General features: G+C 45.9%; 1 protein-coding gene across 1 annotated transcript in view; it reads right to left on the reverse strand.

The window, feature by feature from the left end:
• The window catches only part of TTC9 (tetratricopeptide repeat domain 9), a 29,896-nt gene extending 4,428 nt beyond the window's left edge, over positions 1 to 25,468 (reverse strand). Inside the window, exons 1-2 of the mRNA XM_074584815.1 lie at positions 24,973 to 25,468; positions 1,926 to 2,108 (exon numbers count right to left, since the gene is read on the reverse strand). Of these exons, the coding sequence (XP_074440916.1) occupies positions 1,926 to 2,108; positions 24,973 to 25,342 (553 nt within the window). The 5' untranslated portion in view covers positions 25,343 to 25,468. The remainder of the gene's footprint in view (positions 1 to 1,925; positions 2,109 to 24,972) is intronic.
• Between the last annotated feature and the right edge of the window lie 1,965 nt (positions 25,469 to 27,433).

A 27,433-nucleotide genomic window follows, 5' to 3' on the forward strand; every position in this document is an offset into this window, starting at 1 on the left:
ATGGTGATTTGTGCCAAAAACATTCCTTATTAGAAAAAAAAAAAAGAATGCACAGAACATGACTGTAATAATAACCAAGTGCTTTTACCAGTGAGCCTAGTGAAACCTCAGATAAAGGAAAACAATCACATTTTGTAGATGCAGACACTGAAAGTGGAGACACTGACTTATTCCAGGTCACACAATAATTCGTGATAGTGTTACCTGATGCCTACTGCTGTGTTTTAACTGCTACATCCTTTCTTACTGTATGTATTCACTTCTTCCCCTCTGAATACCCTTCAAGTTTTCCATAATCATAAATAAACCAGTGGAACAATGGCCTTGAATGGCCTAACAATAACAGGGAAGAGTCGCTGATGCAGAGCTGAAGGCCAGAACTGGGTTTTGTATACATTAAGGGCCTTTGGGGACACTTTCTGGTATGCTTTTGTAGCAAGCTGTGGTATTTGAAGCTGTTGCTGTTGAATAAATTATTATTTATTTCAAGAAGCAATGAAGGATACCAAATAGTATCGTGGAGGGGGGGCGGGGAGAGGGGGCACAGAAATACATATTTAGAAAATGGAAGCAAAGTGGTTCACCTAAAAGGACTTTTTCACATTTGGGCCTAGTCAGAACCTCAAGGTTAGGATAACTTCTTATTTTCCACTGACTGTTTTTGCTCTTGCATAGGCTTCTCCATTTCCTGGTTCTGGCAAGGGCTGAAAGCAGAAGGGCACGCTGCAAACTAAAATAGGCTAAACTGAGCTTTTAAGCACATTTGCTCGGGGAGTGTGGGGTGCACAGCTGTGCTGTCAGACTGCCCGGAGCCCATGGCCAAGCGTGGCAGATGGGACCAGGCACCCTTATGGGAGGCGGAAGAGGAAGGAGAAGCCAGCACGCTCCTAAGAGCACCCTCCCTGGTGTTCCTCTGGGGCACAGCCACCACAGGAGCCCTGCAGGCCCAGTGCCTGTAGGACACCAAGCATGGCCAGCTCAGCCTCCCCTGCCTCCTCTAGTTCAACAAACATCAGCTCCACCGTGCTCTGCCAGGGCCCAGGCTCACTCCTCTTTCATGCCCAGTTCTCTCTCTTCCCTCTCAGGTTCAGGTGGAAGAGCTGCTCTGCGGGGTTTTCTTTGCACGTGGCTTCCATTCTGCTTTCTCGTCATCCTTCAGTTTTTCTTTGAGTATTACAAAATTCCTTTCTTTTAACAGAAATGGTTTATACTATAGTGTGGTTTTATCTCTCTATTAGGCGGTTCTTTGGAAAATAAAAGCACTATCTCTGCATCGTGGCCTTCTACCTGTCTTCCGGGGGTGGGTGGGTCAGCATAAAGGTTGTTCCTCTGGCAAGGCTGAGTTGTTTGAGTATATAACTTCTTTGCCGTCCCAAAATGAATTGTTGGGTTTTTGACACGTGCATGGCAGATACTTGGCCAATTTCATGGCAAAAGTTGAAGCATCCCTGATGAATGTTTTGTGAGTCTGTCTCTTTGGTCAAACTTAAATATTAACCCTTTACTGCGATAGAGAAAAGCATGGCTATTGGGGATCACAAATAGTGTCCTGACTTTGCTAAGGGGAAAAAGCTTTTTCTCAGAGTCAGAAAATGTAATGTTCGGGATACACTCTTCCCATTCCTGCTTTCTTCTTCAAAAATAAACTGGGAAGGGAAAGAGAGGCAGGATCCCCTCCACACAGACAGCATTCCAGCAATACTGTCATCTTCCAGGTTGCGCTGCAGCCTCAGCAGTGGTTAATTTTTGGGCACTGCAACCTTGCTGCACTAGGAGAGAGTGCTTGAAGGGGAGTACAGCTAAGGATACAGTGAGTCATGCTCATCCCTGTGGAAATCAAGGCAATCAAGTCAGGGACAGACTGTCTCCTGAAAAGAAATGCAGAAGTGCTCAGTGCAAAGCCACGTCCCCGCTCCCCCCCATACCTGTCGGCTGGCGGGATCTTGCCTCTTTCAGGTAGTAGAGGGCCTTGTTGAAGTCACCCAGGTGGTAAAACGCCACTCCCGAGCGATAGAGTGCCTTGAAGTTCTCGCCTTCTTTCTGAAGCACTTTGAGGCAGTACTCCTTGACTCGCTCATAATTCACCAGCTCGGCCTGGAGCAGGCAGGCTGCAGGGGATGGGGGGAAAGAACGACAGACAGACAGACAGGAGAACATTAGTGCCGTATTTCTCCCTGCTCCTGCAATCTGCATGGGGGAAGAGAGCAGCTTAGGTGAGGGAAATGACTCAGACCCATGATTCAGAGAGGGTGCAGTCATACGGATTGTTTGCCAACCCCGATTGTTCGCGTTTTAAATACCAGCGCTACTATTTTTGGCATTGCAAAGTGAAGGGATTGTATTTGCTCCGGGGGGCTGGGGGGAGAGAGCAAGAATGTAAACATCCCTCTGCAGAGCAGGAATGCCGTACGGTCTCGTGGCAGCGACTGGCTTCATTCGTAGTAAAATACAAAAAAACTGCTCACACTGAGAGCTGGAGCTCAGGCAAGTACAAAAAGGCAGTCAAGCTAATAGTCATCTTACAAGGGGAAAAAGGACTACATTGGATCAAATTTTGTATTTGGCTTAATCCAAGGCTGTTAGATTTACAAATAATATGTAATCGCCTTTTATCCGGGAGGTCCTGTATGTAGTCTTGCTATAGGAGGCAACCAGGGAATGTGCTGCGAGCAAACCAGAGACAGCTGGAGCTGCGGCACAGGGAACACATGTGCTAGGCTGTGTGCTTTCTGCAAAGCGTTGCAACACAAGTTCGTCCCGAGAGGTCAGTTCTTCTGCCTTCCTAAAGGAGAAGGTAAATACGGAGAAGAAACAGCATGCTGAAGTACAATTGTTGCACAAATGTCAAGGAGCTGAAGAAAAATCCCCATTGTGAGTTTCCCACAACTAGGAGTGAAATAAAGAGGAAAGAGGGAGATCCTTGAGATGTATTTTACAGCCCTGTTTGTGGCGCACTGTAGTGCTTACTCTGGTGGGCTAAACTTCATTAGGTGTATTGGGCATTAAGAAAGGTTTGAGGAATACTGGCAAGAATAGGACATGGTGCAGTCACAGTCTTTGGGGAAATGAAGAAAGTTGTGCTGTCAGCTGGTGCTGCAACCCACGGCAACTCTGGAAATGACAGATTTGGGGAAGGGGGAAGGAGGGCAGGATGCCGCTGCAAGGATCGGTTCAGAGGCTGGCAATGTCAAGTGCCAGGGCATGGAGAGAAATTTCCCATGGCAGGTGGTGTTACTCAGTGTGTCTCTGGCAAGGAGGAGACTCACTGCTCGTGGAAATCCAAGTCGTCACAGTTCAGGTGTCACCAATGAGCAGCCAGACTTCATTTTTTGCATGGTAACTGCAGCCTGCAGCTGAGAGGATACGATGCTGGGTGAGGAATATGATACAGTTCTTGATCCCCTTCCCCTGCACCCCTAAAGTAAGCCCTGCACTCTCTCTGGAGCTCGCTTCACATTTCGTGAGCAGGAGGTTGGCTAGATGGCCACCAGAGATTCCTTCCAACCTAAATTAGTCTGAGCCTACGATCGCTTAACATGGACAGAATACGTTCCTAACCCAAGTATGTGTTTCAAGCTTAGATAGCTAACTGGAAACAATCATAAACAGGCTTTTACCAGTAGAGCATTAATGCTACAGATGTGTTGAGCAAGGACTGCAGAACTAGCCCCACTGCTGGTATGTTTGTTTGAGTGACACAGAAATTGCTAACGAGAGCTTTGTCCCATTTGCTTTAGTGATGGACTCACAATATATATTTTAACAGCTCCTACCATTAAAGTGCGCAGGTATTTCAAAGGCATGGGCTCACTCGCTATTTGATTGCCAGTTAAAAAGCACGTATATTTCTAAAAGCTTAGCAGTATTTGCTTATCTAGAATTTGTCCCTTCCTATTTGTCAAACATTGATTTTTCTCACTGTGTTTCAAATGGAGCTTGAAATGACTGTGCCTTGTTTTCCTTTATTTTTCAAAGCTATTAAAAAGATGGCTGTGCAAATTTACTGTTGGCTTCACAGCCCTGGAAACAGGATTGCTTTATTCATCTGCTGACCAGTAGCATGCACATCAGTGGCAGTAGCTTTCTGCACGCTGCCAATCTGATCCAGCCTTTCACGTTCTGTGAAACTGCCTTTCACAGACACTAGCGGGGGGGGGGGGGGGGGGGGCGTGTTTCGGTCTCTCTGTTCATTTACTACTCAGTATTTCCAGTTAGAGCCATAGAAAGGACCCTGTGAAAAATGACAGGCAGTCTATTCATGGATATTAACCCAGTAATTCCATATTGGACGTGCTTCGTGGGTTGGTTTAAAAGAAAAGGAAAAAGTCTCTCACATCCTGCTTAATTCATAAACCCAAATGGGCTTTCAGATATCCAGCTGGGTTCTTTCTGTGACTCACACCCCCGGTAAAGCTTCTGCAGGGCATCCCCACTAGCCGCGCACGTGGCAGAGGGAAGTCAGTACCACATGGCTCGCAGGAGAGACGCGTGTTTATCTGAACAAAGCGAGCAGATGGATGTGCAGGAAACAGTTCTGCTGGAAGAGTTGGCCATTTGGAGAGCCAGCGTTGGAAGCAGCCGATGGAAATGAACCTGGAGGGAGTATCTCCCTTATAAATATTTGGAGGTGCGTGCTTTCTGTTCTTGGTGGACTGAAGTGATCTTAATGGACTGTGAGTCAATGCAAATACGAGTGTGTTAGTAATTCAGCTTTCAGAAATGGAAGAGACATGGAATCCTTGTACTTCCTACCTAATTCAGTCAGGGGAGAATTGTTTCGAAAACGTGTTGCTTTCCTAAATAGGCATGTGCATCTCTGGCTGGGACGGTTTGTTTACTGCATCAAACACCTCATCACCCTCCTTCTCGGTTCATAATAGGCCCCCAGTGAATCCTGAGGAACAGAGCTCTGTCAAAGAGACAGAATCACGCGGACTGAATCGGCTCCTCCTCCTGCTTTCTTGAAACTGAATGGGCTTCATCCTGCACAGCACCATCTCTAGTAGCTCTTTGGCGATTAGAAGCCCTTTACTTGCAGATGCAAGCCTATAGTCACCCGTTCCCTGCAGGTCTCCCTGTCATTGTAATACAGCATCCAGTGGCTACATCTCTCCAGCTCAGAATGTAGGGAGCCCCGCTTCCCCGCAGCATGCGACGGTGATCCATCATACTTGGTTATCATTCTCAATTTGGCAGCTGATTTATTGTGTCAGCCTAAGCAATAAGTAACTCCTAATTTTTAAAAGCTAGTATGTCACATTGTGATGAAGAGTCCCCATATGCTATAAAATAAGCCTGGATGAAACTACTGAGTGAAATGTGCCATGGGAAAAAGCTTAATGCTATTAGCTCCAATGGAGGGGCCCTTCCCATCACGCTTCCCAACTGACTGTTGACGTTTAAGCAAGGAAATTAGAAGTTCGGCTGTTTTTCCTCAGAAGAGGAGTGTTAAGCCTATATTTCTAAGTTTTAATTTTTGGATTCAATCTGTGCCAGCCAGTTCCATGAGTTGCAACAATTTGAGAGGTGCAGTATAGATCTGGTACCAGTAGGTAACTGTACTGTTAGAGCTAATTTGTGTGGCCCTGCTCAGCACGAAGTTAGGCAAAAAAAAAAAAAAAAAAGAGATTAAAGCACCCGTAGAGCAAAAATACATCTACAACTTTAACCTTTACCAGTAGCTGTGGTTAGCGATGGTGGGAAGTTGTAACTAAAATCCTGGCAGTTGAGGGGTTTGAATTCTACTTTATTGCACCCTGAATTAATTTTGAATTCCGGATCATCTTTCAGGAAGATATCTAGGCTTGACAGGTGACAGCAAGAAAGGATCCATGACATCCCTTCTCTCCCAAAGGTTAATTACTTGCATTGTTTAAGAAACGTCACTATCTTTCTATACTGATATTTTGTTTAGCTGCAATTGCTAGCCACTGGTGCAATTACTAGCCACACCTTTTCTACCCTGAAAAGCTTGTGTTTGCTTATTGCATTGTTACTCTGAGACTCTGATCAAGTCACTCCTTCATCTTGTCTGCATAAAGAAGTGCCTGGAGTCTCTTACTAAAAAAACCCTTATTTTCTAGCTTTCCTCGCTTGTATAACTGTTCTCTGAGCCCTCAAAATGAAGTTCAACTGGAAGTGCCGTCAGTTAGCATCTTACCAGAGAAACCCTTCTGTGTGCGTAACTCTGCAGGTTATGCAAGTAGCTCAGTTTGTCCCGAACTTTTGGCTTCTAATTTTGGCTGAGCTAAGAACTAAGTCTGGAAGTTGGATGTACGGGTTTTAACATGGAGAATTTGCACAACAATATCAAGAGCCTTGCCTACCTGGCAATTTTCAGCAAAGGGTAAATTTGCATGCCAGAACAATCCTCCAGACACAGTTTATACCAGTGGCTAAATTCCCACTGTAGGCAAGGCTCAAGACCTATCCATGTTAGAGAACACTTGAGAGGGTGGGCCAAATTACTGCGCAAACAATGTTAGCATAACCCTACCCTGTGGCATGTTCCTTGGGCTCGTCCCGTTGTGTTAGTCGTAACAGGAATTCCATTTGCTGCTGTTCTGGGAGATGAAAATGCCCTTGCCCTACAGGAATACTGTGGGTTGCAAGTTCATATTTCACAAACTCCTGTCTTGTTTGCAGTTCGCTGTCACACAGGTAACCTGGTAGCACTGCCTATTTTTAAGGTTGCCTTGTGCCTTCCACTGTAGGAGAGAGTCATCTGCTTATAACTTTGTTGAGTTGAGTCTTTTAAGTTTTTGGACTAAAATATTCCATGTGCAATGTCTGCCTTTGATGTATGCTTTTGGAAAATGTCAGCCAAGACTGTTTAGGTATTTTTGAAAAACAGGCTAAGGAAACATATCTTATTTTTCCCTTGTTAAAGATCCCTGGTGACTGTCTCTTCGGATTTGTCTCATGCCCTCTCATCGTTTGGCTTTGCAAACTGAAATCTGGCACATGTCATTTGTGTCAAGCAGGTGCCTTCTGTTATTCCTGGGGTAATCTATAGCTGGCCAACTGATAACCTTCTGAAAATAAAACCACTATAGTACTGCATATAGGAATCAGTAGAGATGCCTTAGAATTTGGTACCCAAATCCACTGAATATTTGGTCCACCCTGGGCACAATCTGATCTAGGAAAAAGCAGGGATTTGCAAACTTAGAGAGCAAGAAAATTCTCTTACTGGCTCACTGGTTACAGGAAGAAAGAAGAGCAGAAAGTGGAAACCAAGTTGTCTTAGTTGTGACAGAAAGATGGGGAGACAGGTGTCTGCAAGGGGAGGAGAACGGGGCTGAAACACACATGGGGACAGAGGCACAGAACTGTTGGGGTGGTGAAAGGGGTGTATGAGTAGGGAGTTGGGGTCTATTGAGGAGGCAAAGTCTGGGGGGAGAAGTGGAGTTAAGAGTTTGGGACAAGGTGCTAAAGGCATAGAGACACAGTGCAGCTAGCCTGAGGACCAAGAGGAGCACTGAGAGCAGTGAAATATAAGCAGAGGAAACTAGTCTACCTCGGTGTGTATGAGAGCAGCTCCTCGAGCAGATCACTTAACCACAACCATATCCCTGCTCTGAATCATCTTTTTCTCTGCTGAGTATAATCACCAAGGGATACTAACCTGCAATGCTTAAAGCTAGCCCTTGCAAATATCCCCTGGACACTGGAGCAGGCATCCTCTGCAAGAGCTAATAGTAAGTCACGTGGTTGAACCGCTCTCATATACCCATGGAAAAGGGTCTGAATCCAAATGACCTTTGCTTTCCACCCCTTAGACTGAAAATCTAGGGGATATTAGATTTGCATTCAAAAAATGTATTAGTACATTTGACCTGCTTTCACTGAGGAGTTTACTGTGAGGTGGGCAAGGCTAACGAGACTGTTCCAGACAACGAGAGGGTTTAAAAAAAAAAAACCCAAACCAGCCTGTATTGATTTGTTTGGTTGCAAAGCAGAGAGAAGTAACTAAACCCATTATTGCTTAAACCTGAAGTGGGTATTCCCTCTTCACTGTACTTATTCTTGACTCTACCATTGCAGTTTAACAGCCTATGCAGATTATTACTTCTTAGTAACTGCTAGGTACTCCAACCACTACAAACTCAATGTTTATTTCACAAACTGGCGGTGTAATTCCCAGAAATAAACTCTGCAACACAATTAAACTCTGCAAAATCCTTTGCTTTCTGATATGATCTCATCTTAAGTACACTGGGGTGCATTGAAAAAAGGGTGGCCAGCAGGTTCAGGGAGATCATCCTCCCCCTCTACTCTGCCCTGGTGAGGCCACATCTGGAGTACTGTGTCCAGTTCTGGGCTCCTCAGTTCAAGAAAGACAGGGAACTACTGGAAACAGTCCAGCGGAGGGCTACAAAAATGATCAAGGGACTGGAGCATCTCTCTTATGAGGAAAGGCCTGCGTCTGTTTATCCTGGAGAAGGCTGAGAGGGGATCTCATCAATGCTTATACATTTCTAAAGGGCAGGTGGCAAGAGGATGGGGCCAGGCTCTTTTCAGTGGTGCCCAGAGACAGGACAAGGGGCAATGGGCACAAACTGGACACAGGAAGTTATATCTGAACAGGAGGAAAAACTTCTTTACAGGGTGGCAGAGCACTGGAACAGGCTGCCCAGAGAGGTGGTGAAGTCTCCTTCTCTGGAGACATTCAAAACCTGCCTGGACACGATCCTGTGCAACCTGCTCTAGGTGAACCTGCTTTGGCAGAGGGGTTGGACTAGATGTTCTCTAGAGTCCCTTCCAACCCCTACCATTCTGCGATTCTGCGATTGTAGCCAGCAGCTCACTTTAAATCCATTTAAATCGCAGGAAGATGGTGCATGTTCTTCCTCTGGTTCTATTTTGGAAAACACATCATTGATGCTTTGATATAACTGCTTCAGGGTTTTGCTTAGACATTTGATTAAGACCTTTATATATCATTGAACAGGCTTTATTCTCATAACTCTTTAAGACTCGAAATAATAGGGCAGACTAGGAGAGCCTCATACTTCTGTTACTTCAGAGGCTTGGCAGCCTTCATGGTGATGCTTGTTCTCAAACAAGAGAAAACATGATAGTGATAAGTTCTGGTTTGATTTAAGTGTTTGGGAAGAAAAAATATTGCAATATAACAAAAAAAAAAAAGAGGAAAAAAAAAAAGGAAAAATGTTTGCCTTGGAATAGACAGTGATCTTCTAACCACGCCACTAATGGATGTATTGCTAATCTCTGCATGCTGCAATCTGTGTAAATGGTGTTTACAGCAAGCACATGGAGCTTATGGTGTCCACTGGAGGAACTAAAGGCAATACCGTTACTACATGAAATTGAGAATTTCAGCCTTATGTTAGTAATTTAAATCATAATTAACATTGAAAATGAATCAGGTAAAATGTTTCATAAGGTGATGACGAAAATGTAAAGGGTTGTCTTAGAATAAAAGTCACCTTGGACTTGAACTACTGCAATTTTAACATACAGCATAAAAAACTCTGGACTACTGGAATGCTTTTATCCAAATTTCTCTGAAGCTGAAGTTATTGATCCTGAGTGTGCAGACTGCACAGGTTACATGTGGATGGCACAGCCCGATTTTTGACCTATGTTAAACCTGTGTTAAATTTTCAATCCTGATTGATACTAAAAGAAGTCCCATAACATGCACGAATGTAAGAAGCCTACACCAAGGGAACAGAGCAGAGGTGGTAAAGCATCCATAGAGCATCCACTGAGCTCCATGTGTGCTGTGCCTTTCAAGAATGCAACACGCATTCCTCAAAAGAAGATGTTTAAAGCATCTTTTTTGCAGAGAAATGCCGCATGCAGTTTCACTACAAGCCTGAGACACTAATTAGGATCTGCAGTTTCCAAACAATCTCTTCCATGAAATATTTCTCTTCTTCTTCTATAGTCCAAGCTTGCAAACAAAGAGGATTTTCTGGCTTCTCACCAATAAAAAGCTAATTATAGGCAGCTTGATAATGTCTGGTAATAATCTGATCAGCTGACTCCTCATTCCTGGACAACCTTAATGGGATGAAAAGGGAATATCAGAATGACAGTATAACTTTCTGGCCAGTGGCTCTCATTTATTCCCCTCCAGGTACCAAAAAGGCCTAAATATGCCCGTATGTTTCTGCTTGCAGGGAAACGTGTGGAAAATTACAATCCAAACTGTATGACAGGTTGTCTCTCTCTGTAGGGAGGGATTAATGCTAAATGAGGTGTGGATCCACAAATGTTTGGAGAGCACAAAGACATCCACCTCTTCCAAGCTGCCTTCCCCTTCTTCCCACCCTGCCTTCTTGGCCATGCCTTCCTCCCAGTACATACAGCATGGTCTCCTTCAGTTCTCCACTGCTCTTGCATCCTTCATACTTCTTCCAGAAGAAAGACCCTGACTTCACCATTCCAATTAGCTTGTCCAGGAGAGAGAGACAGTAGTAATGACTAAAGTACGCTGATGCTTCCACCATCATGCATGTTAAGAGGCATCTAGCCGTTCTCAAAGGAGCTGCTAAGCCTGTGTGTCAGGCTTCGCGTGGCTGGCAGCCCACCCTAGGACTCTGCCTGTTGCCATCCCTTGGAGTGCTCAGGGCTGATAACAAGGAGATAAGTAATGGCTAATGTGAGCTGTCAGAACAAATCAGTTTGACTTCAGTCTGTGATAGAGTGATCAATCTTGAAGATAAAGGAGAAACAGTAGATGTTACATATCTTGGCTTTTACACCAGTCAAACGACAAATTCTAGTGACATTTTCTTAAGCAAATTGAAGGAGGACAGTCTAAATGAATAGACTTAAGTCTGTTAACAAAGGGAAAGACAATACTAAGTAGGGTTCTGTGCTGATCTGTCCTAGGCCCCATGGTATTTGGTATTGTCAATAAAGACCTAAATGACAGACTGCCTCATCAACTTGCAGATAACACCAAGATGTGAGGAGGTGGTGTATGTTGGAAGACAGGGGTAGAATTCCAAAGGATCCCCGCAAACTGGTGGTGTCCTGATAAAAACAGGATGCAATTTGACAGGGGCAAGTGAAAGGTCCTACAGTTAGGCAGGAAAAAAACCCCACTGTGTAAGTACAGCAGGGGAACAGCTGGTTGGAGAGCAGTTCTGCTGAAAAAGCTCTGGGGAGTGAAGTGACCAGGTAAAGTCAACAAGGCCATACTGTTAATGAAGAAAAATGCACAACAGCATGTATGAAAAGCAGCAGTTTGCAAGACGTGAAAGTACCGTGTCTCATTTTGGATGCCAATCTTGAAAGAAAATGTGGATGTAATCCACAGGAGGACCCTGACAATGACAAGTGGTCCAGAGAAGACAGAATGTAAACCCTCAAGAAGACCATGATGGAAGATAGGCTAACAGTGTTCATATATGTACCATGAAAAAAAAAACCACAAACCACCTGTAATGCAAGGAAGGGTATAACCAGAATACAATCTGTTCTTCTTGTACTCGGGAAGTAAGAAGAGGGCTTACATTTCAGCTAGGAAGAACTTTCTAGCAGTGAAGAGAATGAAGCGTTGAAAGAGAATGCTTGGGAAAGTTGTGAACGATCCTAGCTTTGGAAGAGTTTCAGAACTGCTTAAGCAAACGTTACCTGGGATATGTCTTATCTATGCCCTTGTACCATGCATGGGTATGGACAGAAGACTCTTGGAACTGCTGTTCAGCTCTGCAGTCCCATTATTGATCGTCCTGTTAACAGAGCACGAACAGTCCTCAGTTCTCCTTGACGGCTGCCATTTAGTGCTAATTCCTATCAGAAGGTCCTGTTGGAGGATGCCAGAGCAACATCCTAGCCAGATATGTGAGTATGTAAGCACTTAAGTAAGAGCAGGCATAAATGATTTTTGCCTTTGCTGTGTGTTTATGTTCCCATATTTCAAACTTTTCTAACTTTCAAAAGCGTAGTTCTTCAGAAGTGTTCGTTATTTCTAAATGATTCTTAAGCTACTTTAAGGCAAGTTTGTGGTGGTCTATGTTTCTTTTTTGTCACAAATCCAGTGAAATAATACTGCAGTCTTCCTTCAAAGGGCCAAAGCTTTGAAAAGCAAGGAATTTCAGCAAACTTTTCATCTGATCCTCATAGCTTCTGTTTTGAAAGAGTATTTTGACCTACTGGTTCCTGTAGTAACTGGTCCTTCAAATCAAAACCAGAGGCTTACTGAAAATTCTTAGCTTTGGTAATATTAAAGAAGTAATTAAAACCTAGATGTCAAGCAAACAAGAATTGTTTTCTGAAGCCAAAATCTGCCCTCAGCTGGGTACCAGTCAATCTTTATTCTACTAAAATAAAGAGCTTAAGGTGGAGATGATCTTTATACTGCATCTTCTAATCTCCATGCCTTTGATTTTCCCAGCCAGAAGAGGTAGGAGCAAAATCCTAGCAAAGCACTGGTAGAGCAAGGGCTTCACTGAGCTTTTAACTGCTAGAACATTTTGATTCTATAATATCCATAAATACTAGCTCTTCCTGCAGCCACGTTAGAGGAGATGGAAGTCCCTTCTGTTTGTTCCTGCCAAGGCTGTTATTGTTGATCTGCCAGGTTAAATTCCCAGGAGGTTTTCTCCTCTCTGACTTTATATTTACCTAGTAATATTTATATTTATCTAATAATCTTTGACCTGTCTTTATCTTTTAAAATCAGTATTCATCTAGTCCAGTCAATATGACTTTAGATAGGTTTGGCCTTCAGATCTACCGTTCCAGTTGCTATTTATTTCACCACCCCTTCCTTGCTGTTTGCTTTTGTTCACCTTGTGTTGCTTTACTCTCTCACTGTGGCACCTTCTCTACATTGTACGCTTTCCTCCTCTGGCCTCCTGTTGCTATTGACACCCACTGGAGGAATCTGGTCTCTTGAGTTGTTTTCACAAGGGAAAAGTGTGCAGAATTTTATCAGAGATCAGCAACATCAGATGGTGACAACCATCTGGTAAGCGCCCGGAGTTCAACAGCAGCCCAGCTCCAACAAGTGCTATCAAATATTTTATGATTCTTACCAGAGTATGCTGGTAATTCTACACTGTGGAATTAAGGTCTTAATGGAATGATGGTGTGTTTTTAAACCCATCTGAGACAAGGAGGGGATTCCTGTAAGTAGGGAGGCGCTTTGGAGGCAGCGATGGATTTCAAGCTGCCTTCTCTACTGAAGGGTAAAGCATCCTTGGCTCATAGTGGTTCAAACAACTGACAGCAGTACTGTGAAATGCAGCTGGAACAGCTTGAAGGCTCTCAAATGAAGTCACTGACAGTGGTGCATACCACGATTGCCTCAAGCCTGGCTTACTGCAGCATGGTCTATTTGGGGTGAAAGCTAGCACTTTATTCTGTACCACAAACAGGGCAGGATGACGTGGCTGTGTAACATCTGTGTGCTGCGCCCTGTGGTGGCTCACAGTTCACCTCCCAGGACACGTGGAAGACCTGACAAATGCAGAGTCCGCTAAGGGGTGGAGAGCAGGCTGGCTGTGGGGCCACCTCCCTGTGTATTCATGCCATGTATAATTGATAGGGACTGAAATGCTTTTGGTTTTTCCTTGAACTCTTCCTAGCTGAAAAGACTCATCTGGCAAGACAGAGAGGTCAGATGGGGAGGAACATTTCCTTCATTAAAATAACAACCCATGCACATGTTTTATCCAGGTCCAGTGTAGCCCAAAGCCTTTCCATTTTAATGATGTTTTGAAACAGAGAGAAACCTTTATGGCCTCTGTGGGAGGGATGGAGAGGAGAACAACTGACAGAATCAAAGAGGCAGAGGGTGCCTGAGTCAACTGTTTTCTAACTAACTGCAGAGAGGCAGGTATAAAACAAAGCTCTTGAAACCTTATTTTCCTTAATATGCACTAAAACTTACATGGAGGAGTGATTTCTCAGCAACAGAGCCAACTAACCCTGGCTGTGTCAGGCTGTGTCACCTGGCTGTGCTTTGATAGCTTTGATGTAAAGTAAGCTGAAGTGTTACCCTCTTGTCTAGTTTGGCCCCTAGTGTCCTTGCCTCTTCCCTGCTCTCCATGTATACCGTATAAACTTAGTACCATTGAGACTTCTGTCCATCCATCAAATCTCGCTGGCCAACAGGTTGGAAAGTTATTAAGAGAGGACTGACAGGCAGACCACAGAACACATACTTGATTATGACTCATTTCCTTTGGAAATCGGGCTGAAAACAAATAAACTAAAGACCAGAGGATATTATTTGCTTCAGAAAGTCAGGGTTTGAACTATGCAGGAGCATATAAAACAGCCCTCTAATAAGATGTCTTCTCTTTAATATAAACTGTGGCAAAGCGCTGCAGGTGAAGACCTCAGATCGTTCCCAAACCCTTCATAGACTACCTCTGTGCGATGCATTGCTGGCAGTGGAGGAACGAGGCAGGAGTGCGTGTCTGATTTGGAGCACGAGGAAGGTAACTTCCACCCCAAGCAGGGAGCTTGTTTTCCGGCACCAGGAACACCCAAATCATTGTACTGGATCAGGCCAGTAATACAATTCTCTGTCTCGACTGTGCCTTTTCGGTTAAGGTAGGGAAGATGAAGACACAGTACAAGAATTATGTGGTGGATAAGCTGAAATGGGTTCTGCTAATAAGCATATTGGTCTGTAAGTAGAGATCACTAGTAGAATACATCAGGAGTTAACTTCAGAATTGAGCTCATTTAGTGTTTTTGTTAATGCCCCGATGTAAAAGCGCTGTGCTGACAGTGTGAAGTTGGAAGGTGCTGTTAAAAGGGATGAGGATGACAATGTCACATAATGACCTGGTGGACAGCACTATATTTCTTTGGGATGGAAGTCGATAATACAAAATTTAAGGTCATGCTCTTTGGGACTAATAGGAATTTCTGGTAGAATTTGTGAGCTCATGAGCTGGAAACAGCCAAAGAGGAAAAGGATGTGAATATGCTAGCTGATCACAGCATGACTGAGTCATTTATGTGACATGGCTGCAGACAGGGAAATGAAAATCTCAGTGAAGTTTATTCATAAATCTAAACCAGTTAGCAGTGGTTCTCAAGCATGAAAATGTAATATTTGCTTTACAGTTTTTATCCTATCTAATACAGCACTGAATGTTCTGATTAGTTATGTGCCTAAGCCTTCTTTTCTAACCTTATTAGGTTCTTTAACTCCATGATACCTTCTGGCACTGTACTGCAAGCTAATCAGCCCTGCGTTTTAAAAATTATTTTGTATTAATCTATTAATTTAATTTACTCCCCCACCCCACGAGGAAAGCTCCTGAGCTGCCTCAGTTTGAGCTCCACCACAGTAGTTAGAGAACGCATAGAGGAAAATGAATACTTTTGCTTTGTAGTTCCATATAGGTGAGGATCTTACGCTGCCCTGGTTTCCTTGCAACTTGAACGCACTACTGTGTCTTAAGCAATTAATCACTGCAAAGCATTTAAGAGGATAGTGATTTAGGATTTGAATTATGCTAGTATTAAAAAAATACAGTGACTGAAGGAGTTGAGGCTTAACTTTGCACCACGCTGGTGAGAGAATCACTGATACAGACATGGGGCCGAGATTCTGATTTGGTTCTTTTTGAAGCACTAGGCAAGAAAAAAGGCACCTTTGCAGAGCAATGGCTAGGGCTGACTTATGATGGTTTTCCAGAGCATCATAACAGACTCCTTCCCTCATCATTCTGCTTCTGCAAGATCAACTGGTTGGGGTGATGACCTCCCTGGGCAGCTCCTGTTTGGGAGAGGCTACAGCCGTTCCATGGAGCCCATTTATCCTCTGGAAGAGTGGACAAAACATAAAGCTTTCCGCCCTCTTCCTCTCTGGGAGCAGGCATTGAGCAGAGGAACATGAATTCTCACAGCTTCTTCCCTGCAGTTAATTGAAAGATCATTCTTTATATCATAAAGATGCTTTTCATATCAGGGTGAATTTGTGGATTAGATGGTGACTGTAGGGACAGCACAGCACACCGGAGGTAGATGTTTGTTAGTCACACCAGCCCAGGAATACCCAAAGGAAGCACTAAAGGTCTGACATAAATTTTCAAGTCCCAGACACTTCCTCTGCTTTTAATTTGCTTCCAGGAGTAAATTTCCTTTCCCACACACTGCATTGGGGAATGTGCAGGACAAAGATACCCCACTGCTTGTTTTGTATTCTCCCCTCCATCTGCTTCAGATAGCAGTAAACAGCTCTGCTGCCTGGAGTCAAGAGCTAAGTCTTTCAAGCTAGAAAAGACCTAAGATAAGCAGCATCCAACTTGGCTGATCTGAAATCAGTCTTTGCATGTTAGGCTCAGCCTTACAGACACACATCAGATGAGTAGCAAATTTCCACCGCTGTCTGATTAGGTTCTACCAAGAGGGCCCTCAAACCTCTTGCTTTACAGAATAAGGTGACTTACAGAAAGGTAGATACCTCACTTGAGTTTCCTCAGGTAGGAAATGAGCTGTTTAGCTGTCCCTGATGTGGCCAGAGCAGAGTAACACCAGAGGCATGAAAACTGACAGTTGTAATCAGAGCATCACAGGGGCTTTGGAATCAAAATCTGAGGAACGCTAGTTTGGTGGCTCTTTGCTGGCTGACCCAGCTGCTCCTTTCCAGCAGCTCCCAGGCAACTAGATCGATGGCTAGATTAGCAGAGCTTTGCTGCCTGCCACTCTGATATGAAAGGAGCTGCTGCTGCCACCGATGCAGAACAATCTACGTGACAGCCCCCTAAACTGGAACCAAGTAAATGCAATGGGCAGTGCTCCTACTAAAGAAATGAAGGGAACACTGAGCAGTGGCTAGAAAAGTATTTGCTTTAGTAGGCCTGAAGGAAAAATGCTGTAGCCTTGCAACCAACGATTGGTGTCGTGCACCCTGAAAGGCTTATGCAGCAACCTAAGGATGGTTGCTCTCTCCACCTAGGGACATGTGCAGAGTTGCAGTTCCTGTCTTGTTGATGGTACCTATGATGGTGAATAGGACTGAGATGGCATGAGAAAGTCAAGAACTTGGGACACAGGACCTGTCAGGCAATTCTGTGTTCTTTGGCAAACAGATCCGCAGCTGCTAGAGTTGCAAACAGCACGAGACGGCTTTTTACTCTGACTCCTGTGGGGAGGCTGTTGCAGAACCATTCTGGGCTGGTGACTTACACAGCCTGGGGGTTTAAAGATGAGGGCACGCTGCTGTGACAGGTGAAGTTGTGATCATGGCTACACACAGGACAAGCCTGTGTTAAAATTCACAATCCCGATCGGAAGAGTTGGTAATCTATAAAGGTGAATGACAAAGGGTGTGAAGATATGGAATATAGTCACAAGCTTGCATAGTACACACTGTTGTGGAGAGGTGCTGTGCCTTGTTGTACATAAATAGGTAACCAGCACCAAACGACTGGCTTTCCTATAGATGTTGCAGCAGAGATGCCCCTTGAGGAGTGCCAGGAAGGGAGAGAAGGTTCAGCCTGAATTAATATACTGTGGGCAAAATCAGCTCAAAGGAATCAGGCACACCAAGGTGCTGTGGGGCAAAGTATGAGAACAAAGGGGATGAGAAGACCTCACCAGCAGAACAGAGATGGGGGAAGCCTGGAAAAGAACAAAGCTTTGTTTGTCTGGGAGGTCAAAAAGTCTTGACACGGCTGAACTGCAACTGGGAGAGTGAGTAGAGAAATTCAAAGAGGGAAAGGCACAGACTGCGTAAGCAGCCCTGAGTCCTGAGCTGAGAAACGTGATGGGAGAACTGAGTACACAGGACAAAGCCAAGGAGAAGCAGATGGTGCTATCCGGCCTATGAGCCTCAAGGGGATGGTGTGTCAAGAATTTTGGAGACTGGGGAGAACACAGTAGATTTTGAAGTAAAGATCATGACATTAGCTTTTGCCTATGGATAGTAACAGATGAGCTCTGGCACATCAAGCTATGACAGCTAAAGATCATTGCTCCCAGCTGTCACTTCTGCCATGGGTAATCATAGACAGAAAACGTGACTGTGCCTAATTCATTTCCATGAATTGTCTTAGTATTGTTTCTAGCAGTGTCCTAAACTCCGAATAGCTATTCTGAGACAGACTGTCTACTCCAGCCCCACCTCCAATGGCTGCCAATGCCTAGGCAAGCGTATAAGAACAGGGCAAGCTACAGCGTCCTACCACTACCTCCCAGCCTCACACAAGTCAGAGTGCCCCAGCCGAAGCTACCTTTGGCAGTTCCCAATTCCGTCAAAGCTTCCAGAAACTGCACTGACTCTCCGGCCTTTGTTAAAGAGAACAGAATAGTAACGCTCCACACCACTACAAGATTTACCTGCAATCATCGATCAATGTCCTAAGTTTACTGTTTCCCATCCAAGATGCAGTGCAGGAACGAACAAAGATTCCTGAGCAGCCATTAGTAACAACTTTCTAGTTAATGGTAGTTAACATTGACTCTTTTTCAAAGCATTTTTAACCCTCAGTATTAGTCACTGGTACGGTTGCCTGAGTAAACTGAAAAAAAGATTAATAAACAGTTGTCTTCCTTCTACATCAGTTTCTCATCCTTGAAGTGAGAGAACAAAGCAGAAAATTAATAGCCATTAAATTTTCTCAGAACTTCTTTTGTATTTTCTCCCGTTCTTCATTTTGTTTCCTCAATTTCATAGTCCTTTATATGTTATTTTCTGTGAGATGGCACAATGTCAAGAAGAAACTGGGACCTGGCAACATTTAAACCTTCCCATTTATTTATACTGTTAACTTTTACTATTCATTTCCTCATGGCAACCTCCTTTATCAGGTGTGCATTAGATCTCATGCTACAATCCTAATGTGAAAACTTCTGATGACCCTCCATTCTTGAAGCATCAGTTGCATTGCTCAGAGGACACCAATGAGGAACTGGGGATGTGCTGCAGCACTTCTAGGAGAAAGGCTGGAGAAACAGGTCTGGAGTTGGGTTAGAAATTCCTGGGTCTGAGCCTAAGTGAACAGGAGGAAGAGAAGGATGCTCCACCTGCTGAACCATGCAGAGGTGGCCCAGCTCCCAGAAATGGAGGTAACCATGGAGCCCATGGGTGTATTTAGCAATAGACTGGGAACCAGCTTTGATTTTGACACTAGGTTTTATGGAACCAGCTGAACCATCTTCGGCACAGCACTGATGGAAACCTGTGGAGGTGTAAGAGGCTGTGACTCATTGCGGGACTTTTGCTGGAGGAAACTCCAGGACAGCATTTCAGAAGAGGATAGAGTAAAGCTGGCAGGACATGCTACTACAGAACCCTCAGAAAACATATCAGTACTCTCAAGGTGGAGAACAACCAGTACTCTTTAGGTAAACAAATGAACCACCACTCTGTTCTTGAGGAAGCTTTTTGATTTTTGGCATCTCCTGCTTTATCTCTCACAGTGAGCTGTAGCTAGACCTGGACGGATCTCAACTCACCAAGACTGCAGCTCCTCGGGGCAGTCTGGCAAGGGCCTCTGTACCTTCCTAATAATCTCTCTCTCAGGCAAATGGTGACAAGGTCATCTGGATAGGCTTCTCCTCATGCAAAGGGAAATAAACATGTGGTAGAGGTTGTTGCAAAAAAAACCCTCCAGAGCCTGAAGTTTTGAAAAGGCTTGGGAAGAATAGTGACATATATAGAGGAAAATGCATCTCCTGCCTCAGCAAGAGATGCTGTCAGACAGGTATCACTTAAACCAAGTTTGGAGGCAGCCTGCCATCCTTTCTCTTCCTCCCTCCCTTCCGCCTCCCCCAGCATCTGGATGTATTTCCTATCCCATCCTCTCAATGCACAAGAAACTCCTCCCTGAACAGGAAGAATTTTGTCCTCCAAAATTAAAAGGGAACAGGTAAACACAGAGTCTTTCTAAAGAGTAATTCATGACAATGGCTTCAAATACCACTTCTTTCTTAAATACGCGTCAGAGTTTGGGCCTATCACTGAAAAAAACACACATGGTCCATCTGTGCTTGTTCTCTGCTGCAATTGCACCTACCTGTAAAACAGGATATTCCCATGCACTCTGCCTGGGTACGCAAATCTAAACCGAGAGTGTCGGGAAACTCCCACCTCCGTCAGCGAAAGTGCAGACTGTGTCCTGCTCTGTTTGCTGATGTCTCTCTTTCCCATTGCACGGCATCCTTACAGAGGGTGGTTTTTGTTGATGCAGCACATAAAAAAAAAGCTTCGCATCAAGCAACAATCCAAGACTGCTTTAACACCCACAGCACCATGTGTCCTGGTAGAGTCTGTACTTGTTAACGGCTATATACTGGGATGGGATTTTAGCAGAGACTCCTTGTGAGGAGTCCTAGTGGGTGGTCAGTGGAGACAAGTTTTACCAGCTTTTCTCATGTTTAGTTCTATTTTTGCTTGGATTAAGTATTGTAAGTATTTTTACTTGGATTTCTCAGTGGGACTACTCACCGATGACTGTGCAACTGGTGATGGTTGGGAGTAGCACCCCCAGCCCGGTCTGGAGCCTGAGGGTCCTAGGAGGTTCCTGCACTGCTGAAGTCCCATGTTTTGTGGGACCGTCGTTGTGACCTTCGCATAGTCATGAATGGTACCGGTGCATGTTTCTGCCAGCGTAGGAGGACAAACCTCACTATCCCGGCTGAGATGTATCTTGGATGGCTACATTTTGTAATACTCTGTGCAGGTATGTGTGTCCTCCTGCCGAGGCTCCTAGACTAAGCTAAACACACTTGAAGAGGTATATAAATGCATTACACTTAATTTGCATTCATGTAATTAACAAAGCCTTCCTGTACTCCCAAGAGGTCATAAACGCAGATGGATAAACTGAGGTTCAAAGAATGAAAAGATGTGGTGAAGATCATACAACTGGTTAGCGCAGAGAGCAAGAACCTGAAACCCCGGTCCCGCAGTGCCGCTCCTCGTCCCCAGTTCTCTCTCTGGTTCCGTTTCTCCTGCCAGGATTAGCTCTAGCATTTCTGCGTGCTTAGGAAAACCAACAAAGGTTTGCTTATCACACTGCAACATTCCCTCACCAGAATAGCTTAAAACTATGCTTACCCTTAGCATTTTGCTGCTTTGGAATGACTAGGACTTGTTTCTCTCTGTAGAGCAGACACAGCCCTTTTGATCCCGTGAACTTTTAGGCAGTAATGCTGGAATACAATGTTCATTGCATTTAACGAGAGGAATGGTTGCATTTGTAGTAGGTAAATGGTCCCTACCTGCACGCAGTACATAAAGCATTTAAGCTTCTTCTAGACCAAAGATGTAGGAGTGGAAAGGAGACTGAGACCTGAGGGATATTTGGCCGGTTTGCTCTTCCACAGGCATTCTTCATGTGTTCATCTTTTTAAAAAAGAACACAAACCACTGACTTGGGGGAAACTCAGTTGAATGCATCATCAGGATGAGATTGTGGTCCCTGTTCTTTATTTTTCAATAGGGCTGAGAGAGGCAAAAAGAGGTCAACTGACTTCCTCAAGGTCAGAGACCGCCAGTGAGTCATAAAGAAAGGACTGTTTGCCTTACAGCCCTGCATTCATTCCGCCAGGCTCCCTGGTCTTGGTAGGCTTTTTCTTTGCCTACCCTAGCAAATTCTGAGAGCCTCGACCATGCTGCTGCTCTTGCGTCTGGTGACATTTATCAAAAAGGCTTGTGGTAAAAGGAAGGGGTATCGGCAGGTCCGTGTAAGAACTGGATTTGGCAGATGGGAGGGGGAGTCCCTTTAAGGCAAAACTTTCAGAGCCCAGCGAGTAGCTTAGTGAAAGAAAGGCGAGCAGCACTGCCAATGGCAAGCGGTGAAAATTCTAGGCCGATTTAAAATACACAAAAAAAACCCCCACAAGAATTTAGAAACCAGCAGATTTTGGACCTTTTGAAACAGACTAAATGGTTTAGGTCATGGGGGTGCCACACAGCTCCACAACAGGGAACTTGAGAAAACAGACCGAATATTGCGAGGCTCTGATCAAACACAAGAGTTGGCCACCCCACCTTGCAGTATGAGAATTGCCTGTTGAAGGCGCTCTACAAAAGAAGCGGAGCTAAACAAGAATCTGTGTGCACATTTGTGCCTAAATTTACATTCTGCAAGGCAATACAGGCACTGACAACAGTTTAGTGTTTGCCCACATGTTCTTACTCATGTAATCAGTCAGATTAAAAAAAAAAACCAACCAACCCCAGCCTTCACCCATGAGATTGCCCCAAATTCCCTTTGGGTGTATATTTCTCACCTGCTTATTTGGCTAAGTGCATATTTATCTACAGTTGATGCTCTCCTCTGACTGGTATGCTGCACCTAGACAAGTAATTGTGTGTGCCTGCATCTATGTTTGTGATGCAAAACATCTCTGACAGGTGGATGTGTGGTGGCCACATGAAAAAATGACAGTGCAAAAGCAAGGTGGGCTTCTTAAATGCTAAGCTTAGAGAGTAAGCGGAGGTGCTAAAAGAACTCGATAATAAGGACACTCAGATGACAGCTGCTAATGCTAGCGGGTATACATCAGAGCTAAGTGAAAAACTGCCCTCTCTCGAATTAAGATGTACTGCTGTTACGCTTTCTGCGCTATGCAGATTTATTTATCTTAAAAATGGCTCTAGGCACCCATTCAGTGCTCACAAGCAAAACTCCCTGCATCTCCTCTCCTCCCCACGTCGAGTAACGCTGACTTCAACTGTAAAAGCATGCGCTGGTGCCTCTGCTAGAGCCCACTGTGTAAAGAAACTGGTGGCTTCTGCTGCTCCACGCTTAGATAATAAAGTCCCACTGCTACACCTCTTGAAGTTGCTATTAGAAAGATATACTAATTATTATGACAGTTCTGGGGAAAGTCCCTCCCCCATCTTCCCTTCAGACAGCAATTCACAGATCCTCCTGCTGGAATGGGAGCTCTGGGACTGGGCTAGGTGTAGCAACACTGCAATTCCAGTTTAACTGCACACTTCCCTCTCCAACGTGCAGGGCATTTCTTTAAAATTGCTTGCAGACAGCCCAGCAGAGACACATGAAGCTACGCATTTCCGAGACAAATGCTGCTCTGTGCGTGCCATCTACCGAAAACATGTGACAACCGGCTGTGCAAAATGACACCTTGACCTGCTGTGAGGTTATCCCAGGAAAAGCACTGCTTGCAACTCCAGGGTTAATTATACTCCTCTCCTCCTGTGTTCACACTGGTTAAATTTAGGAAAAAATCTGTTCAAATCTAGGTTAAAGATGGAGTACATTTCTCACACTGATTGCTACTGCTGACAAGATCAAATACAACCAACAGTGAAAAAAATTCCTCGCAAAACCCCAAAAAAGTAAATAAACAAGCTGGACAATGACCATTAGGCAGGACAACTCTGCCAGCAGGAGTGGACAAATTTCTAGCAAGTGGAACTTGTGCACTCAGCAGAAAGCACCACAGAAGCAAATCCCATCCCTCCCTCCCACTTCATTTACCTTCTACCTACCACGTCTAATTTGTGTCTAGCAGAGATATTTCCTGTGAGTACTTTTTCAAGCCCAGGAACTCACCAAGTTATACTGTTCAGAGTATTATGGGCTCTTTGTATAACCCTGCCAATCTCAATGATCCTTGCCAAAGACAATGGATTTTAATAAACCTGTGAACAGAAATTTGGAGAGAGGCACAATTACAGCTGTGCAATTATGGTATCATTCTGTAATCTAACCTGCCTCTCCCTCTATGCAATTTCAACAGGCTTTTGGAGGAAGAGAAGAAAACATGATTAAAGGGGGCTAAATTGTGCCCCTCATTACGTCCCAAAAGGCATACTGAGTATAACAGATTGGCATGGATTTAAGACAAGAGGAGATTCTGGCTTGGTGTTTCAAACCGTTTGCTTTATTCTGCATCTCTTTTAGCACTAGACAGCAGGAAACAAACCTAACCAACTCTGTCTAGAAAGCCAAAAGCCAAGTGATGGTGACAGCTGACACACTAAGGTCCTGATTTTTGCCACTTCCCCTCCCCCAGGAATATAAAGGGTAACGAGTAACTCCTCATCCTTCTGGAAAACACCAGTGCTTTATTAATCTTGCCATTTTGTGCACTTTGTTCAGGTTATGAACGCTCACTTCCCTGTATGTACCTAGGCACAAGTTTTTGTTTTAGAGATGCTTTCAGGCTTGGGAATCAAAAATCCACGCCCTAATAGGGACCAAAAATAACCTCTGATCCTGCAGTTCTCACTTAGGTAAAGCTCCTTGAAGTCAATGGGAGTTCTGTCTCTGTAAGGACTTCAGAATCCGACTACAAAGTAGTTAAAGTCCCCCCTCCCCTCCATCTTCCTGCAGCACTTCCAAACCGATGGCAGGGAGCAAAGGGAGTGATGATCAAATGTCGACTGACCACAGTGGTGCCGGGCGGCTAGCGAAAAGACAGTACTATATTTGCTTTCCATTTCCATCGCTGAGAGGCCAAAATATTCTTTTTATATCTAGCACTATTCGGAGCTATTGCAGCAGCGCCCAAACCCTTCTCCTTCCTTCCATCAAGTGTGGTAGGAGTCTGTCTCTGTAATACTGTTAATTACAGGCACCAGAACGGGAGCTGTGGGGAAGGGACTGAAGGACACCTCGGGCTGAGGGAAAGACGCAGCATGCAGTCTTGGCCAGTTCGCCAGCCACAATCCCTCTAAGTCTGAGCATCCCACGTAGGCACCGCTGCCTTGTCACCTGTCTCCCGTGGGAAGAGGACACGGGGATTAACCCGCGGCGGCTGGAGCAGCCCCGGCGAAGGGCCGGGGGCTGCGGCCGAGCCCCAGCGCAAGGAGCGGCCGGGCCCCTGCGCCCCTTCCCCAAGGCGGGCGGGCACCCAGCCGCGCACCGGCAGCGCTTCCGTGCCAAACGTGGGAAGACACGTAAAAAAATGGATGACAAGGGAAGGAAAGGGGATGACACGGGCAAGAGCAGCGAGGCAGCGCTGTTCTGCGGAGGGGAAGGGAGGTGTGCGCGGCGAAGGTGGTGGGGGGGGGGGACCCCGGCGCCCCGCGGCCCCGCTGACCTGCCAGGCTGTTGTAGCAGTCAACCTCGATGGCCTCCACCGCCTGCCGCTGCTCCTCGCTGAGCCCGGCGGCGGCGGCGGCGGCGGCGGCGGGAGGGCGCTGCCCGGCCGGCTCCTGGCTCAGCAGCAGCAGCAGCGCCTTCAGCTCCAGCAAGGCGCGGTGGTACTTGCCGATGGCCTCCCGGAATTTCTTGTCCTTGTAGCACTGCGCCCCTTCGCTCTTGAAATCCAGCGCCCGCCCGATGAGCTCGCCCGGCTCCGCGCTGCCCACCGCCGCCCGCGGCTGGGCTCCCCCCGCCGGGCCGTGCCCATCGCCCGCCCCGCGGCCGCCGGCGTTCAGCTTCCCCGCCGCCGGGCTCGCCCTCTCCATGGCCGCGGCGCCGCCCGGCTCCCGCGCCGCCCTACGCGGGCGATGCCGCGGCCGCCGCCGCCGCGCTGCCGGCCTTGCCCCCGCGCCGCTCCCCGGCTCCGCCGCTCGCTCCCATCCTCCGGCGGCCGCCGCTCCTCCTCCCCCGCCCCGCAGCCCGCGGGGCGCCCGCCTCCGCCCGCCCCCGCCACCAGCCGCCCGCCGCGGGCACCGCCGCCCCCCGCACCGCCGCGACCCCCCTCCCCGCAAAGCCCGGGCTCCGCGCTTTGCTCTCCGCGCCGGCCCGGCGAGGGGCGAGTGCGTGCTCAGACCCTCTGCTCCCCAAACCGGCCGTCCCCAAGCAGACCCCCCCACCTACCCTCCGACAGGGGTCCCTCCGGCCCCAAGTAGCCGAGTCCCTTCCCCTCCTGCACCTTAGGGTCTCATGTCCCTGTCCGCAGGCTGGGATCCCATCTCCCCCTCCTCCTTTCCCCTTCTCACCCCAGTTTTCCTTCTCCATCGCCTCTCCCGGATCCCACCAGTGGCCACCCACCACCTACACCTGCTCAGGGACCCTCAAAGGTGTTTTGGTGACTGTACTCCGCATCTCCGGGCAAACAAGTGCCAGGGAAAAAAGGCTGCTGTGTCCTCTGCATCAGGACAGCCAAAGTGAAGGCCTGGCAACTGCCCTGGCACTGGCCATTCAGGGACTTTGATTTTCTTGAACCAGGTTTTCCCATGTGTTGCTGAAAAATGGGTCGATGCTCACTGATGCCTGGAACATTGCCTGGTTTGGGGGTATCAGTGGGGAGTGGCTCTCCTCTTGCAGACAAACAGCGGAAGAACTGCTCTCAGCAGCAGGCTTTGCTTTGTTAGGCCAAACACCATGTCTGCATTGTGTATTACAGCAGTTTGACGTATTTTGGGTGCAGTGTTGTGGCAAGATATTTTGTAGGTCGTACCTCATGCTTAAAAATTAGAGGATAGAAGAAAATATAGTGAGATTTTTTTTTTCTCAGTAATATTTTGGGAGGCATCTTTTCATTACCCATCTAACTTTTACATGGTAAAGCTGCCACTGTGGTGCAATATGTTCAAGCTTCCCTCTGCAACCAGGAGGACATTTTGGAGATGTCTCAGATGGAGATCTGAGTTTCTCTTTGGTCCAGCCTAGTGTGATGGCATGTGGTGGTTCAGTGCTGGGCAAACTGGGATAGCTGTGCAGTGCAGCTCCATGTAAAGGTATTAATACAGCTCTGGAACTGGTGCCTGGATAATTCCTTGTTAGCAGGGCTAATAAGTTGGGCTTTATGCATCGGTAACGTGAGTCTGCTGCTGCTAGGTTTCTGGACCTTGCAGAGGTTGTGGTCACAGTGTGGCACAGACATACATCTACTCACTTGAATCCAAGAGCCAGAGCCTCAAGGAGAAGCAAATAGCATCATACTTGTGATAAAAGTATAATTTTGAAAATACTTGCATGAGAGAAATTAGAGCTAAGACATTCAGCAATGATTACATGATTTCAAGTGCTTTGATTTCCAGGTGTGCTACTAGACGTATCTTCACGAAATGTTACTTTATGAAAATGGATGCTCAGCATCTTCAGGTACCTCAAGCCAAGAATAAGATAAATTACTTACAAATCTTGCTCAAAGTATGCGTGATCTAGAATCCAGGAAATCCTGGGGGGGCGGGTGTGGTGGTGGGTATTAGTCACAGTAGCTAGAGTGGAATTGATGTGTGGAACCTAAAAATTAAGGAAGAAAAATTCCTGCTGGGTCATTTTTTATTCTGTCTGCTAGTCATACTGCACAAAGTAAGTTTAAGGAACTTCAGAGGTTTCGTCGTACCATTATCGATTGCTGTGCAGGAGAATGCACAAGGACAATGTATGTCTCTTGTGCTGGAACGCTGACTTTGCCAGAGGAAAGGAGATTGCCACAGAGGTTTAATTCCTCAGATCTGAGCAGCTGCAGAAGCAATCAAAGAAAGGAATGGTTTCTTGGAGAGTGGTACGGCAAAGTGACATTGGGGGTTGATGTTGCTTCCCTCTTTCAGAGTTTGCCTGAGCCCATGGACATACATGGTATAGGGGGCACTGAGACATGGGTG

Source organism: Larus michahellis, chromosome 4 (genome assembly GCF_964199755.1).
Source record: "Larus michahellis chromosome 4, bLarMic1.1, whole genome shotgun sequence".
Classification (NCBI taxonomy): Eukaryota; Metazoa; Chordata; class Aves; order Charadriiformes; family Laridae; genus Larus; species Larus michahellis.